Source organism: Anopheles ziemanni, chromosome 2, assembly GCF_943734765.1.
Source record: "Anopheles ziemanni chromosome 2, idAnoZiCoDA_A2_x.2, whole genome shotgun sequence".
Lineage (NCBI taxonomy): Eukaryota > Metazoa > Arthropoda > Insecta > Diptera > Culicidae > Anopheles > Anopheles ziemanni.
Window position 1 is genome coordinate 12293949 of NC_080705.1, and position 15213 is coordinate 12309161.

The 15213-nt window shown below is 44.2% G+C and overlaps 1 protein-coding gene across 1 annotated transcript in view; it reads right to left on the reverse strand.

Annotated features, from left to right (window-relative positions):
- The window catches only part of LOC131292982 (CD166 antigen-like), a 147808-nt gene that overhangs the window by 30947 nt on the left and 101648 nt on the right, over positions 1-15213 (reverse strand). Inside the window, exon 5 of the mRNA XM_058321063.1 lies at positions 12645-12758. Coding sequence (XP_058177046.1) covers positions 12645-12758 — 114 coding nt within the window. The remainder of the gene's footprint in view (positions 1-12644; positions 12759-15213) is intronic.

Sequence of the window (15213 nt, forward strand, 5' to 3'; positions counted from 1 at the left end):
ATCTGTTTAACATACCTTATTGTACAAAATAAACAAACTGTTCTCATTCTGCACAACTCATTAATGTATGCAAAGGGGCGAGCTTGAAGGTATTTTCTGCCGAACGCTTGTGGCACTTGCAAAGCAGTCGCACCGTAGAGCGGCCCTCGTAAATCAGCTTCCGATAAGTGTGGCCGACGTTTCACGTAAAACTCGAAATAAAACCCGATAACGAAGCTGTAGTACGATTTCAACGAGATTCGTTTTGTTTTACCAACGGGACAAACGGGCGCACAAATGTAACGCAAATGATGGGAAAGCGATAAATTTATGCTGAAATTATTCAATCCGCTGCCTTCGGTTGATTTTACGTGAGACTGCACCACAATGGCGGCTTGCGCGCCGAAACTGGCTGGGAGGTGAAATGAAAACACAAGCACACACAAATTTACATGAAGTGGGAAAAATGCAGCGCACCGAGGATGTGGACAGAATAAAGGCTCAGCTGTGTCGGAAACGAGCAAAAAAAAAGTGTATAAAATCCTTTGTAAACAGTTTCGGTAAAGCCTCGTGCCACGCTTGGTGAGCGATTGATAAAACCAATCTTTCATGGTGAATATATTTTATTATTATACCATCGGCTAAATTGAGCGCCTCCGCAAACTACTCCACGCACGTGGCAAGCGAACGAGGAACATGATAAAAAAAGCATCATCGCATCCCTCGATGGGAATAAGGACGAAGTAAAACGAAAGATGGATTGAGTTGGTCGACATGGAAAAAAACTTGTTCACGCAGACAGCCGTGGTAAGCCTCACTAGTAGTCGGAGTAGGCGTGTGGTCACAGGAGGCATATGTGACAGGAGTCTCCGGAGCTGTCACGTTTGACATGTGATTATCATGTCAATACCGACTCACCGGTGTGTATTACTCCGACAGTCATTTCCGTCCCGTCCCCTTCTTGTACCGAGTACATGCACCCAAAAAGTACCACAATTACTTTGTTTATCATCTAGCCCGTTTTCGTGCTTCCTCGGCCTCCTCCGCCCCACGGTCGTTACGCTTTTCGGAAAGCAATTTTTCGACAGCCTTTGTCGGGCGTATCCTGGCAATTTTCCTGCGCTGGCGGGAAGTGTGGCGGCAGGGTGGGATAGAATTTTCGATGGGATGGATTCCATCAACGCTATCGGGGAAATTTATTTGCACGAAATATGTAAATCTGTGACACTTTCGAGCCGCGTCGGACTCCCAGCCGAAAGGGGAGAAGGGGCCCCGGGCTAGCCTCCACCAGAGCGGTAGGGATTTGTCACAGGGGGAAAAACCTAGGGGGAAATTGCAACCGTTGCGGAGGAGGGGGGAGGGACGAAATCCGTGGATTGAGATATATGGGGCTCGTGAATGGGCACATTTTGTCACATAAATGTGCGATTCTTTTTCCCCCGCGAGCGAGCAATGGCTCGGCGTTACTAGCGTTACGGCGTCCGGTGCTTGAGCCGATTTTGCTGCTGATCCTTTGTGCATGCAATTTTTCGCAAGTGTGTGTGTGTGTGTGTGTGTGGTGTATGGCTGTCCAAAGGTACTATTTTTCATCCCTTCGCAACACGCTGCGAGTGGTCTTATCACGCTGTAAATCCGGGCACTTTAATACACGTTCCCAATGCTGCCGCATTTCTGGGGGGGGGAGGGTGCAATGCGGCGGGAGTTGCACTTAAATTATTGTTCACAGGATAGTCACAATATTCGCGTGCTATTTCGTGCACTACAGTACACCGAGCTTGCTTGGAAGTTTTGTTTTTCCTTTTTTTTATTACCGTTATCTGAGATGCCATTTTTCAGCATTATTGCATGAAGATAATATTTTCATATTATTAGCTTTCGCCTTCAAGTGGACTGTCCTTGTGGCGTTCAGGATGGTGCATTGCAACTGTCTCTCTCGCCGGTCGAGGAAACAAAAGTTCAAAGCGCATCGCTTACAAGTGAGAGAGATATCACGACTAATAGTACATCAAAAGGAATGTTCCTTGGTTATTTGAATTGGTTTCGTTAAAGCCATTGTATGATACATTGTAAGCTTACTGTCTCATCATGGAATTCGTATCAAGCTGGATGGTTTCGAGGGTTTCTTTTGGAATAAATAATATTTCCAGCACAGCTAGGAATTCTGTTGAGTATGACTTCGACATCTCGTGACCTTGTCTGTTTTGAGATAAAACGGAATGTTAATCAGCTTTCGCAATTTTCGTATAATGTGGCTGCGAATAAGCTGAGCTGAAAAGTATTTTGGAACTGTATGCAAAATGCATCAATTATTAATGCGAATATTCAAGCTTTTCAAACAATTGTTTTCGACAGGTTCGAAATACGTTTGCAAAATGGCTTGGTTAATGCTTTAACTTAGCACCTAAAATAATAATGTTACATTATTTTCGCTCAAGTAACCAAGCTACAACAACTCGATCCAAGTTTTACATTTGTCATATAACTGACGAAGAAATGGATAACCACACGTCGCAACCAGCGCAATGCCACGACCCGGTGCCAGTGAAGGAAACTAACCCTAATGGAGCCCGCCGAATTCCCTCGAGAATCTGCCATGATGGAAAATACATCTCCTCCGAGCGATGCCATCAAGGCACGTGCAACGCATGCATGGCCGGACCTCGAGACGGACCGAAACATGAGCTTTTCATTTTTTGTTTCATCGGCCATTTTCTTTCCGTGCCGTCGATGGGTTAACGGTCAACTAATGGGAAAGCAGGTTCCAGCTGGCATCGTCGGCGTCGAGAAACGGACGACGGGGTTTCGGGGTTTGCGTACGCTTCCGAAGCGAACCGAAACGTGACCACAAATGCTTTTAAATGGAACGTTCGATGCCCAAAAGCTGGGCCCGGTGTCTTTACTCGTTCGGTGAGGAGCGTTGGAAGCGAAAAAACGGGGTGGGATGACAGAGGAAGAAAGTTTTTCGGAAGCTTCGGATACCAAATATCCTACGGTCGGGGCGGCTACGGAGAAAACTGACGTCCTTCTTCTCAAACAGGCGTTGGAAGCAACCGGGTGGAAAGAATATCTGTGGGTAATACCAAAAGCCGACCGTTCGACGCAAAAGATCGAATGCTTCAACGACGCATGGGAAAAGCAAGAGAAAAGCATGAAAAAAAACATCACCATCACAACGATCGCAAGTGTAAGATCAAAGAAATGCTACCGAAAGAAATTAACGATTTTTCCACAGCGTGTCCAGTGTGCGTCCGGCCGAATGCCGAAACCGATAGGAAAACGAAACGTGAAGGAAAAAACTTAATCATTCCTCGGGGAATGCGTGTCATAAACCACTGAATCCAATCAAACGATTCACGATGCAGGACACGGAGCTCGCTGCTCGCCCATTCGGAAACCCGCAAGGACTCTGGTGACATTCTGCCGGTTGGGTGAATGTGTTATCACAAACCGACGCGGTGTGGTGCGGTTGGAGGGTTTTTATTTTCTTTCCCCCTGTCGGTTCATGTTCTTGCCTTCGTTCGGACACGCTCGCGTCTCGTACGTATGAACGGTTGTAAGAATGTTTGGGAAACGCTGAATGCGAGGAAAAAATTGCGTTCCGATTTTCCCCGCTTGTCTGCTGGTGTTTTCTCTTGTTTCCTCTTTCATTAGCCAACTCATCTGGCAGGTTGATGGATCAAATGGTGAATAGGATGGACAATTCTCTGGACCAACACTGACGCTAGACAGTGGAAGATTGACGGATTTACGAGATGTTTGATAATTTAGAACAAAATTTTGTTGTTTTTACTTGAATTTCTAGTAAAACCAGTTCAAACTATGAATAAATTACATGTTTGTAGTAAGTATTTCCTTTTTCTCTTCAATTTCAACAAACATCAAAGCCTCCAATGTGCCTGTTTAGTAAGGGTAGTATTTCTTAGAAACATTTTCCAACTACATTTCGACTGGATGTCATTTAAACTGTAGCTTTTTGTAGGAAAATGGAAGACTGTGCGTTTCCGGTTCTATCTCCGTTACGTCCTCCAGACCGTTACAGAACGGGTCAGCTTGATTGTAGACAGCATAGGCTATGTTGAGATGTCATCCATGCCACGGTCAGGCCAGCGTCAGGATCGATAATCACGTTGTCAAAGTCCGCAACACCGCAATGCCTGCCGAACCGGAAGAGGCCCTTCCGATGGGTGGCCCGGTATCGCATCGAATACTTTTAATTCCAATATTAGAAGGATAGATGAAAACCAATTTATTTCCAATTTACTTCCCAACCACACCGGATCGACGGTGGTGATGACGACGGACCCGATCCGCTGCCCTTAGCTGAACGTTTGTGCTTTCCACCCGCAAGCCGATGTTGCTGGACATCAGCTTTCCGGTACCTTTTGGATCCTCGGTAGGTCGTACTATTACATTTCGGTCTCGTTCTGCCTTGCGACTTGGTCGTCGTTCTCAACGTTAGCCGTATTTCTATTTTTGGTTCATTGACCGCGATTGACATATCAAACTGCGTTACTGTAGGCATATACAGTAGTTAACATTAGATTTGGCACAATCGATATACAGTGTTTGTAGAATAATTAATAAATAGATAATTTAAATTGAAAGAGTTCTCTTTGCACAGTGAGTATTAATACAAAAGAAAACTCAACAATAAGAATCACTTTTCTAGAATAAGTTCTAATAAAAAAAAGATCAGCCATCCGATAAAACTGTACCGTTCACAGTAGCTTCCGGATTAAACACAACCATTCGAGCACACGCACAAGAACAAGACTGAGGCACGCATCGGACGGCAACTCCCCGTGAAAGCCACGTGTAAACAGTTCCATTTTACGAAGCAGAGCTGCGGTTAGCGTATTCGATTATTGTTATTATGAAAATGATTGCCGCTGACACGGCCAGAGATTATGTTTTCCGGTGATACGTGATTCGGAAAAGGGACGAAAATGGACCTTCTTCGCGCCCGGGGGATGGACGCACACGTGGTGGGCTGAAGGGCTCCGAAGGGCGCAGGATTCCTTGTTCAAGCACTGGCCGTTTTTCCAGTGTCTCCTGCCACGCAGTGTTGCGTCGAGAGTGGGAATGGTAGACATTTCGCACCTAGAAAGCCCATTACACTTAGAACCACTTATGGTACATTATCACCACTTACGAGAAGTGATGGTTTTTCGTAACGTGGGAAAAGAAATAAAAAAGTTGGACACTTAATTTGACAATATGGACACGAAAATTGAGACAATGAGCTTTTGTGCTGCGCGCGGAGGAAGATGTGTTTATGCATTTCTTGGGTTCTTACTTTTCTTTTCTTTTCCTACAATATAAGTGAAGTTGATCTTTCCGTCCACCTTAAAGAACTTTAAGTTATTCAATCCAATCTGAATCAGTTTACCTTAAGTTCGTAATCTTTTCGGTTTTCATTGTTGAGTAGAAAAATCGCATTCAATTCTTTGTTTTGAAGAAATGAAACAAATCGAATCCTTTCGTGCAATTGGCGCACTCTGGTCTGCTACCTACCGGAGCCAGATGTGTCCAAAACTCGTCCGTAAAATCAAATTACTGTCAGCAGTACCGTACGACGATGGCGATGTTAACGTTGTTTGATTGGCGTTGGGTGATAAATTTCGACGAGGATTCACAGCAATCCGACAATCGGCATTAAACGTTATCCTTGGGAACGCACCTGGGAGTGCACAGTAGTTCAAACGTCCGTTGTTTTCGGCTATGGTGGTCACATGGTGGTGCAAAAATAGAGTTTAAGTTATTTAAGAAATGCTTAATAATTTGGTCACGTTAAGAAGAAGGCGTTATTCTGTGATAGGAAGTATTTTTTCTATTTAAAAATTAACTTCTTTGATGAGCTTTTCCGTTTGCTTCTACCCTGGTAAAATCTATTTAATGTTTCATTAACACTCCAAAGAACTCGGCGTCAATTTACTGAAGCAGCCGGTTGAGAGGACTTTGATTTGAGTACCGAGTATAATAAGTGCTGAACCAAATGAAACGAGGCCTGACCCAATGTGCACACGTGCTGTATTTAGAACAGCAGCTGTCGGTGCTTGTGACGCTGAAGAACACATGTGGAAAAACCCCTCCGCATTAGCTGCAGCCGGGTCCGGATGGATCATTAATTTCAATCGCCAAATCCGGCATCCGGCCGGGGAGCGGGGGACACATTCGGGCGGCAGGAACGCGGCATCCCGAGCGCACGGGATGGGTTTCGATGAGTGATGAGATTGTGATTGGCAGGCTAATTAAATTATTTACCGAGCAATCCGGTGACGGCTGCTTCGGACTCCGACGTTCGCTTGGCACGGGGACGTGGTGTGACCTGGACTTTGCTCACACCTCTGTGGTACCTGTGCCGAGGCTAGCCGGGTTGGAGATGTATGCCGTACGGAGGCTTAAGCCGATGACGAATTTCTGTCCATGGAACGAACGGTGCCATTGCCGAAAACGGAGGCGATTCGATGATGTTGATTGAACGGTGATAAATCGGTGAGTGCTGCCGATTTAATAAATCTTCAAATCAGGACACCAGGCCAGAACAACTAGCAGGAAGGTGGAGTAAGATCGCCCAAAGCTCCACCATCGGTTGGAATTTTAGGATGCTGTTGGAATTTCGGTCCGGCAGCAATGTCGACCGTTTGCATGCGTGTATCGAAGGGAAAGGTCGTGCGAAGTCGAATTCCGTACTGGACTGCCGTGGCCCAAGGGATCCTCCGGAAGGACAAGAAAACCCTGCCAAACCAACCAACCGTCGACGCCCGGGAAATGATTAATCGATGGAATGGTTAAGGGTTAGGTTCATAAATACCGTACCGCACGTCAGTGGCCGACAAATTCCGATCGGTGCGGTTTCGCCAATGGGCAAAACTCCACCAAGGAGCAGGGGCTGCGACAGAAACCGACCGTACTCATCAGTGGTTCGGGACCGGCCAATATCTTCATCATATTTACTGCCAATCCGCCTTGTGGCTCCGGAGCCACGCCGGCCGCGCGTTGATAACGTCCTAACGGAAGTCGACGCGTTCCGGGGCCCGGAACGCGATGATAAATGACATTCAACGCTTCGGGCAAGGCGTCCTCCCACCTGATCCTCTTCGCCCACTACTTTGGCCTAAAATCTCTAACGCCCCCGAACAGCCTACGCCATTCCGAGCTGATGCTCTTCCGTTTGATCATCGGCAAAAGAAAATATAAATAAATAAAACCATCCGAACTATTTATCAACCTTGCAAGAGGCTGCGATTTTGCCCGGCGAGTGATTGGAATGGAGTTTTTTCATCTTATTTTTTCCACCCTATCCCAATTGGGCTGTTTTTTGCTAGGGTACGGAATTGATTTTTCACACTGTTTACGGATTTTCCTCCGAACCTTCTAAGAGCCGGCCGCAACGCACATCATTTGTCTCTCGGTAAAAGGTAAATATCTTTATCTTATCGCGCGGCACACTAGTCACGTAGAGTGAAGAGATAATTATGTCGAAGGTTTTTCTTTTTTGTGAAATGGATGATTTTATGGCCTACAGCAAGGACTTGCATTTGCTGTAAAAACGCTAATATTTTAGCTTGTTTCGAAAGAAAACTGAAGAAGATTAATTTTGTTTCTGGGTTCGAAAGAGAGTAGGATTTTACTATTTGTTGAGATGTTTTTTTGAAAATTTTTTCTCAGATAGCAGTACCGATAAAATTGATGCGTAGGTTTCTGAGGTCCACCTGCAGGTCTAGAAACCTACAGGATTTATCTATCTTTTATTGGTTCTATCTATTTTCAAGAATCCAAAACATTTTGTATGAAATGGTAATGTTAAAAATGAAGAAAAAAATTGCAAAATTAAATAAGAATGATCATTTAACGATTGGAAAACTCATATTTTCCTACTCTCCGTTATGTGTGATCATACGCATTTTTTTTATTGTTCCTTGCAGACGCAAAACGGATAGCTTCTCGAGCATACTTCACTTGCCTCAGTGGGTCATAAAGTCTAACTCTACCGCTCCGATCAGGATTTATGATGCATAAATGGACCGAATGAAACTATTTCCGAACTGAAATAAATCCATTTCCTTCCGACACCTTGACGAACGTACGGGTCATGAAACTATCGCAAAACGAAGGGAAGCTGGCGGGGGTGAGGTTGAGAAAAATCCATACACCGTAGGATAAAGTTTCATAATGAAACAGTTTTCAATTTCATCTTGCAGGGTGCGCTTTGTTGGAATGGTCCCGTCGCCCGGTTGGAACCTGCAACTTGCTTTCAGCAGCGGAAATAACTCTCTCTGCTGCTCATTGCACTTCGACCCCGTTTCCGGGCGGTCTCGCCAGGGGTTTCGCAAGGTGACGAAAAGTAACGGAAACGCTCCGTTTAGCATACACGTACGGGTGCGTACCACTGCGATGGATGTGAGGTTACCTTTTTTGGGAGAGGGGGTTAAAGTTTTGCATAAACTGAACTATAACTTTTCAAGCACAACGTCAGCCGCTTTATTCCACAGTCGGTATACCTTAGCTTTCGCTTTTCGCCCTCGTAAGACCTCCCGGTTTTTCCGTGAGCCAACGACGGAACGAGGAGACGTCTAGGGTTTTCCTAGCCATGTCTTTAAGTGTGCTCCCGGTCCGGGGCCGCCGTGCCATGTGTGCTTTGCTTTGAAGAAGTTTTGTTTGCTGCACTTATCCTCTTATTTAAAATCCCTTCCATTGAGGAAGGGGGGCCTGTTCCTTCCGGGAGGAAAACTGTGCCGGTTTGTATTGCGGACAGGGAAAGCCACCGACGGCGGCGCTTTCGACCCGAAACTACCACCCGACTGGATCTAAGAGGGACGTTATCAACTGTTTGCATACAGGGAAAACTTGCACCGTACCCAGTTGTGTGCAAGCGCGTTCCCGATCCTTTCACGGAGGGTGGGAGAAAATTGAGGAATCATAAATACCGGTAAAATGTTCGTTTGGTTAGCGTCGAGCTGGCCGGGCTGGAAGCTTTTCAAGAAAAGCCAAAAAGTCAGTCGCATGAGTTTGGGATTTAGTTTTAAAATACTGTGCTGTTCCGGTAGCCTCCTGCATGTGAGGGATGCTTAAGATAAACATAACCACATACATTGGGTATTGTACGGAACGCGCACCTGGTAAGCGAATGCGTCACGAAAAAACAAGATTTTACCCCTTTGTCTTACTCGTTCCATAAATTTCTACACACAACCGCTTGGAAAATCAGAAAAACCCGCCGTCCTCCTCCTCGCCATCGTTCCGACCTTCAAAAACAAGGCCACCATAATGAGTTTACCCAGCGAGAAGTTTGTACCGCTCGCCAACCGTCGCTCTCGTGCGGGCAGAAGGCGGAAGATTAAACATGTATAACTGTAGCTGTTCGTTCGTAGTGAAATCTGCTAGCGTGTAAGAAAGAACTGCCATGGATGTGTTAACATTGGGTAATGGTTTGGTAAAAGGTATAATTTTAATTGCCAACCAAGGTGTCGGCGTTTGCCGAAATGACGTTGTTCTTCGGTAATGTTTAGGGTTTGGTGTGGCGCGTTATAATTGAGTGCCGAATGGAACGGTACGGTTCAGCCTTCCAGCTGCTCGAACTTTAACAGCAAAATGAACAATGTTACATAAATTATTGAGTGCTATTTTTGTTGCATTTGATTTTCTCATAGTTTAATGCAAAACATCCGTGAAAATAAAAACTTTGCAATAGTAATAGTTTGAAAATTTACAATATGGTTGCAAAGCCTTGCCAATATGAGAGATATCTTTTCGCAAAGATGTGCAATCTGTGGTTCCATTTATAATTACTTTTAAATTGTTTTTAATCAACTTTGGTGCATAAGAATAAAACATTAATGTGTGTTAAAACAACAACAGTTGAAAAAACACTGTATTTTTATATCTTCACCAAGTTCTTGTAGTAGTTACTTCAAAACAGTTCGTTATCACTAGGTGTCGGTTTGAAACAGTCATCTAGGAACCTGCACGATTAATCGAGACTGTCCAGACCGAAAAACGATTATAACGCTCGAAATGATGAACGTAACGTAAACATTGCGAAGACAATCACAACAGATTAACCATTTCATGTAGTCTATGCATTACGGGACTTATATGAACAAAAACCAATAAAATTATTCATAAAATTTACGTTGTTAAAATACACTTTGAATAAAGAAGACAATGCATTACAAGTAAACGTGGGTTAAACATGTTTATTGATTTATTTGCAAGAGAAAATCGAATTAGATACAAGGTTGCCATGTTGCATCTTTCTACACTTGAAGTTCACTTCAATTCCGATGAAAGAGGTTTAATTGAAGTTCACTAACGGTCGCAAGTATTCGATCTGAAAGTACTCCTTCTTATACTTAAAAAGAAAAAGGAAACTTTTCGCTGAATATGTAATTCGGAAATTTAGTACTAGAAATTATTTTTATAACAAATAACTAACAATAATAAACTAAAAATCAATTTCCTTTGCTGTCTGAATTTATTTGAATGGATCCCAAGAGGATCCTCGTTGGCCAGAAAATTCCCACAGAGTTTGAAGTAGAATTTGAAATACCATGAGACAGCCATACTCTCAATCGTTCCAGTGCAGTGATGTGATTCGAATCGTCAAAGGAAAAGCGTCCACACGCCAGCCTATAAAAGCCCCCAGGTCCTTTTTGTGGGCCACAATGAATGTTATTATTATTCATTATTAAGTTGGATGGATTGAAAATTATTATTTACTCCCTTCTAGTGCCTCTGGCGGGTGAGTTAGCTATGGTCGGAATCGTCAACGAGCGCACGCAATTGCTCTGGTCACGGCTCACCTGTGCGGCGCACCAGTTTTTGCAAATGACAATCACTTCTGATTCCCAGCGGACGAGGACAACACTCGTATGACGGTATGCTACCACCGATCTGTTGTGTAGGCTGTTTGGGAGTTTGAGATTCTATTTGCCGGTTTTTCCCAGACCCGGAAGCGTCCGCCCAGCGACGTCGATGGACCTTATGTAAAACGGCACCTGCACTTCCAGGCACCTGCGGCTCCGAAGCTCAAAGTGGTGCTGGTGCTGCTGTTTGTCGTTTGATTCCATGTGGCCACAAGCCCGACAAAATGAAGCATCCTACAGGGAGCATCATGCCGGCACCTTGAACTGCTACCAACTGTCCCATCGTGCGTATCGTCCGAAGGCACGTCGACAAAGCACCGAATGGATCTTGCCTTAAGCCGGCACTCGGGTAAGCCAAGAAACAGCCGATCCCGTACGGCTGAGGTTGAGTTCTGCGTTTCCGGCTGTGTAAGTCTTGCATACTAATGAATCAATTAAACTTCTGTCATTATCAGTGTAAAATGTGCGCTCTTCCGTCGGTGCCGGCAGGTCGGGTTTTCGGTTGGCCCAAGCGTTCGTCTGGAAATTATGTGCGGAGATCTTCCCTGGCGGAGGGAGAAAATCGGACGACGATTTGTAGCACACCGCCCCATGCTCCACGCCGTGCCGGTTCCCGAAGGAGTGGAATTCTTGGTCTAATTGAGGTTAGGAGTTGCTCCTCGAGCTGACTTGCTCGTGGGAGGGAACGTCTTCTGTCTTCGGGGCTGTCGTTGTGAAGTTACTGCCAATAATTGCATTAGGCGAATGGACTCTGGTGCGCCGGTGAAGAGTTTGGGCTGCACTGTCTTAAAATTGAATCCGAACTACTTCCAGTCAGTAACGGTCACTGGAATTGCGGTCGTTTCTATGGTGCTTGGCTTCATATCGCTACGCCAAGGTTGACTGAACTTTGTGGACAATGGCCAATCTACGCGGATGAGATTGCCAAACGGGAATTCTATTCGGTACGGTGAAATTTTCCGAGGAAACATAAATAAATTCCTGGGACGGGAATTCCACAGTTAAAACTGTGACCCACTCTATGTAGGATTTAATTTTAGCCAAAACATTCAGTGATAGACTAATTGAATATGGTTGCTACAGAATGGAATGTTAGCTGGCTGTTTTTTGTTTTGTAAAGTATGAAAAATTTTCATAAAAAAATATGAATTTATTTTTCAAAAACCAACCGGATGATAACGAAACCAAGAGTTTTCATAATTAACAAATTTCAGTCAACAACTCACAATTAATTAACACATTTGTCTGATATGTGGTAGGTATGCAGTAGATAAATTATGTGTTTTTTAAATTACTTAGAAAAAAAAACTCACAACCAACATTTAATGCTGCATAACCAATATAGGTAAGTGTAAATCGAGAGGTGTGAGCCAATTTAATTTCAATCACCGGGCAATCGATGGGTGGAAACAATCCGTAAGGAAGGGCTGAATTACTGCACCCTTCTGCCACCAAATCGCGTATTGGAAGGGAAAAAACTTTTCTAATTATAGCCTTGCCCATCGGATAACCCCAAGTGGCTCGATTGATGTTGGCAGTTTATCCGCACACTGTAAATCGTTTCCGGTTTGGCTTGAGGTTTTTCATTTCGGTTTGTAAAACGTGTCCATCCAAGGTGAAGTTGGTTGAGGTTTAGTATGTTTCACCAATCAAATTATCGTCTTTTTGATAAAATTAGTTTGCTAAAAAACGAATATTCTGTTTGATGGGAGCATTGAGCGGATTAAAGGACTTGTACATTTTGATTTTCGTAGTTAGCTTCATAAACTTATTAATCTTGTTCAAATAAACACTTACCTCCAACAACCCGGCAAGTGAGCACGATATCGTCACCTTCCTCCTTTGGTCCTAGTTTGGAGCTGTTCAGCTGTTGACCCCATTGGCTGAGCACTACCGGATGCTCAGGAAGTACTGTGGAAGAGGTATAGAATTATTAACCAGTTTACTTGATTGTCGTTTAATGCTCTCTTCATACATTTCTCCAAAATATAGGTAATGAAAAATCGTCTGTCAATGTCTTAAAAGAATATTTTGTGGCATTTATTTCATATAACATTATATTTTTCTTTATATAGACAGAATCAAAGAAGAAAGTTTCCATAAAATGAGTGTTCTTGATCTATAATTACAATAATGATGTCATTGCGTCATTTAAATACAGCTTGACTAGTGAAGGCCGCTAAATACCTTCGAATTCATTCGTCTGCAATACTTTAAATACCTAGGTTGGGTAACTAGTGTGCGAACAAACGATTTAAACGGTTTGTTGTTACACCGATTTTGTGGTTTTTAAATACTAAACAAATGTCTAAACTTCCCGCATAGTAAATCACCCATATAACGCTTGTTTTCGCATCCATTCCAACCGGCTGGCAGTTTAGAGTAAATAAATAAAACCTTCTCGTTGGAGAGTCCATCTGAGCGAATCGCGTATGGCGCAGTAACAGTTTATTTTATGCATTACAGGAAACTATCTCCAAACTCACGCAAAAAGGCAAGTTGTTGTTCGCGGGTGCACTGTGGGAAGTAATCCGCCCGGTGTAATGTTGATGGGAAAATAAAATCTCAGTCGATCTCGCCGTTGGAAACGATGAAGTTCGTACGCCAAAGCAGGCTTGGCTCGTACCGAACGCTACCTCCGAGTCAGGGGAAAGTGAGGGCACACAAAAAAAGGCTCACTCCCATACGCTACCTTCGGCAGGATGCGGCATTGGCAGTGCAATTGGCTTTAGTTATCCGGCCCAGTGCCCACAACACCACCACGTTTCGCTCCCCCCCCCCCCCCCTCTTTCCCAAAGTTCACCACCATTCCCAAATGGCACAAAACTTTTATGTCGGGATTTTATTGCAGTTGCCGAGCCTGCGCTCCCGATGAAGAGTATCGAGCGTTACAGCGGAAAACACTAGTACCGGTGGCATGTAATTGAATTTCCGAAACCTAAATTAATGGGAAAAGTTTTGCCCGTGCCGCCAGGTGATTTATCCCGGGAAACACGTACCTCTCCACCCCAAACGGGCGTTGTCCACCGGTAGCAAGATGCACAAGAAGGTCGGCACTGCGCACCGAGATTCTTTCGGGGGATCTGATTTCCGAGTAGTTTACCGGTGAGCAGAAGAAGAAAAAAACAACAGGAAACTACTTCCCCTCTCCGTTTATGCATTCACTAAGAAAAGATCCTCGGAGGACATCAGTCATGTTGGATTTCCACACCGGATTATCGCAACTAACTGACAAAATAGAGCAGTTGGCAAATAAATCCCCTACTCGGTCGGTTTTCATCTTAACTTCCTCGGAGAGGCGGGAGGGGTGCTTTAGATGAGCTTTGCACATAAATCATGTCGCTTTTTCGTCACCCCCCACCCGTGGATGACGGAGACGTGTTTGCGCATATGACCGGGGCTCGAATTCAATTTCTCAATTTGGCCACACAAATTGATTCGATAACTTCTGTTCAAACAGTTCATTCAAACGTTGGTTTCGGCTTTGGTTCGGCTGCAATGTTTGCAGCCGGCCATAGATTGCATCAACGCTGGATTATCTCCCGGTCCGGCGCCGTGCGGATTGGTCAGAAGGAGCCGGTGTCTCTAAACGAGATAAGCCACTGTTCCAACACGGGTTGCACTTTGGAGATGCGAAAACTGGCCTGGACTGCAAGGGGCGAGGCAAATCATCTGCTATCGTACCAACTCCCGGCATCCAGCAGGCATCCGGGTAGTCCGGTCCCATTGAAAAAGCGAACCAATTTAAGCTCATTGAAAGTGTCACCAACAGATATGAGAGGGGAGGGAGGGAGGGAGAAAAAAACTGAATCGTTCAGAGTTCGAGAGATGGTTCGCATGAGCAAAGGTGCGGTGGAATTTTAAATCAATAAACAAAACGAAGATGCAAGCGACTATTTGTTCGGCTGCTTGTTTGCCCATTCATTATCATATCTCCTGTAAATCTCTATATTCGATTCGATCGTGCCTCTCGAAGTGTATTGCATGGTACTCCGTTGCACTGTGGGAGTTTTTCACTAAGTTTCAAGGATAATATGACAGTCCCTGGGGCACTCTGATGTACTATATTGTATTTTCAGCATTTTTGTGCTTAAAAGTTTATTATAAGGCAAGTGATTGTGTTGTCACCAGAAGTAAATTGATTAATTTTAGAATTTCCCAGACTAACTGGTGCTATCAGTAATAACAAGAAATGTTTTATATTATCTATTCAATCAGTGTCAATTGCTGTAAAAAATTGATGTCAATGTTTACGTTTCGATAAGAAAAATGTTCTAGGAGTTTATCAAAGTAAAAAAAGAATGCTCCAGTTGTTGGGAATGTTACCGAACTTAAGCATCCTTTCGATTCCGAAAATTCATTTTGT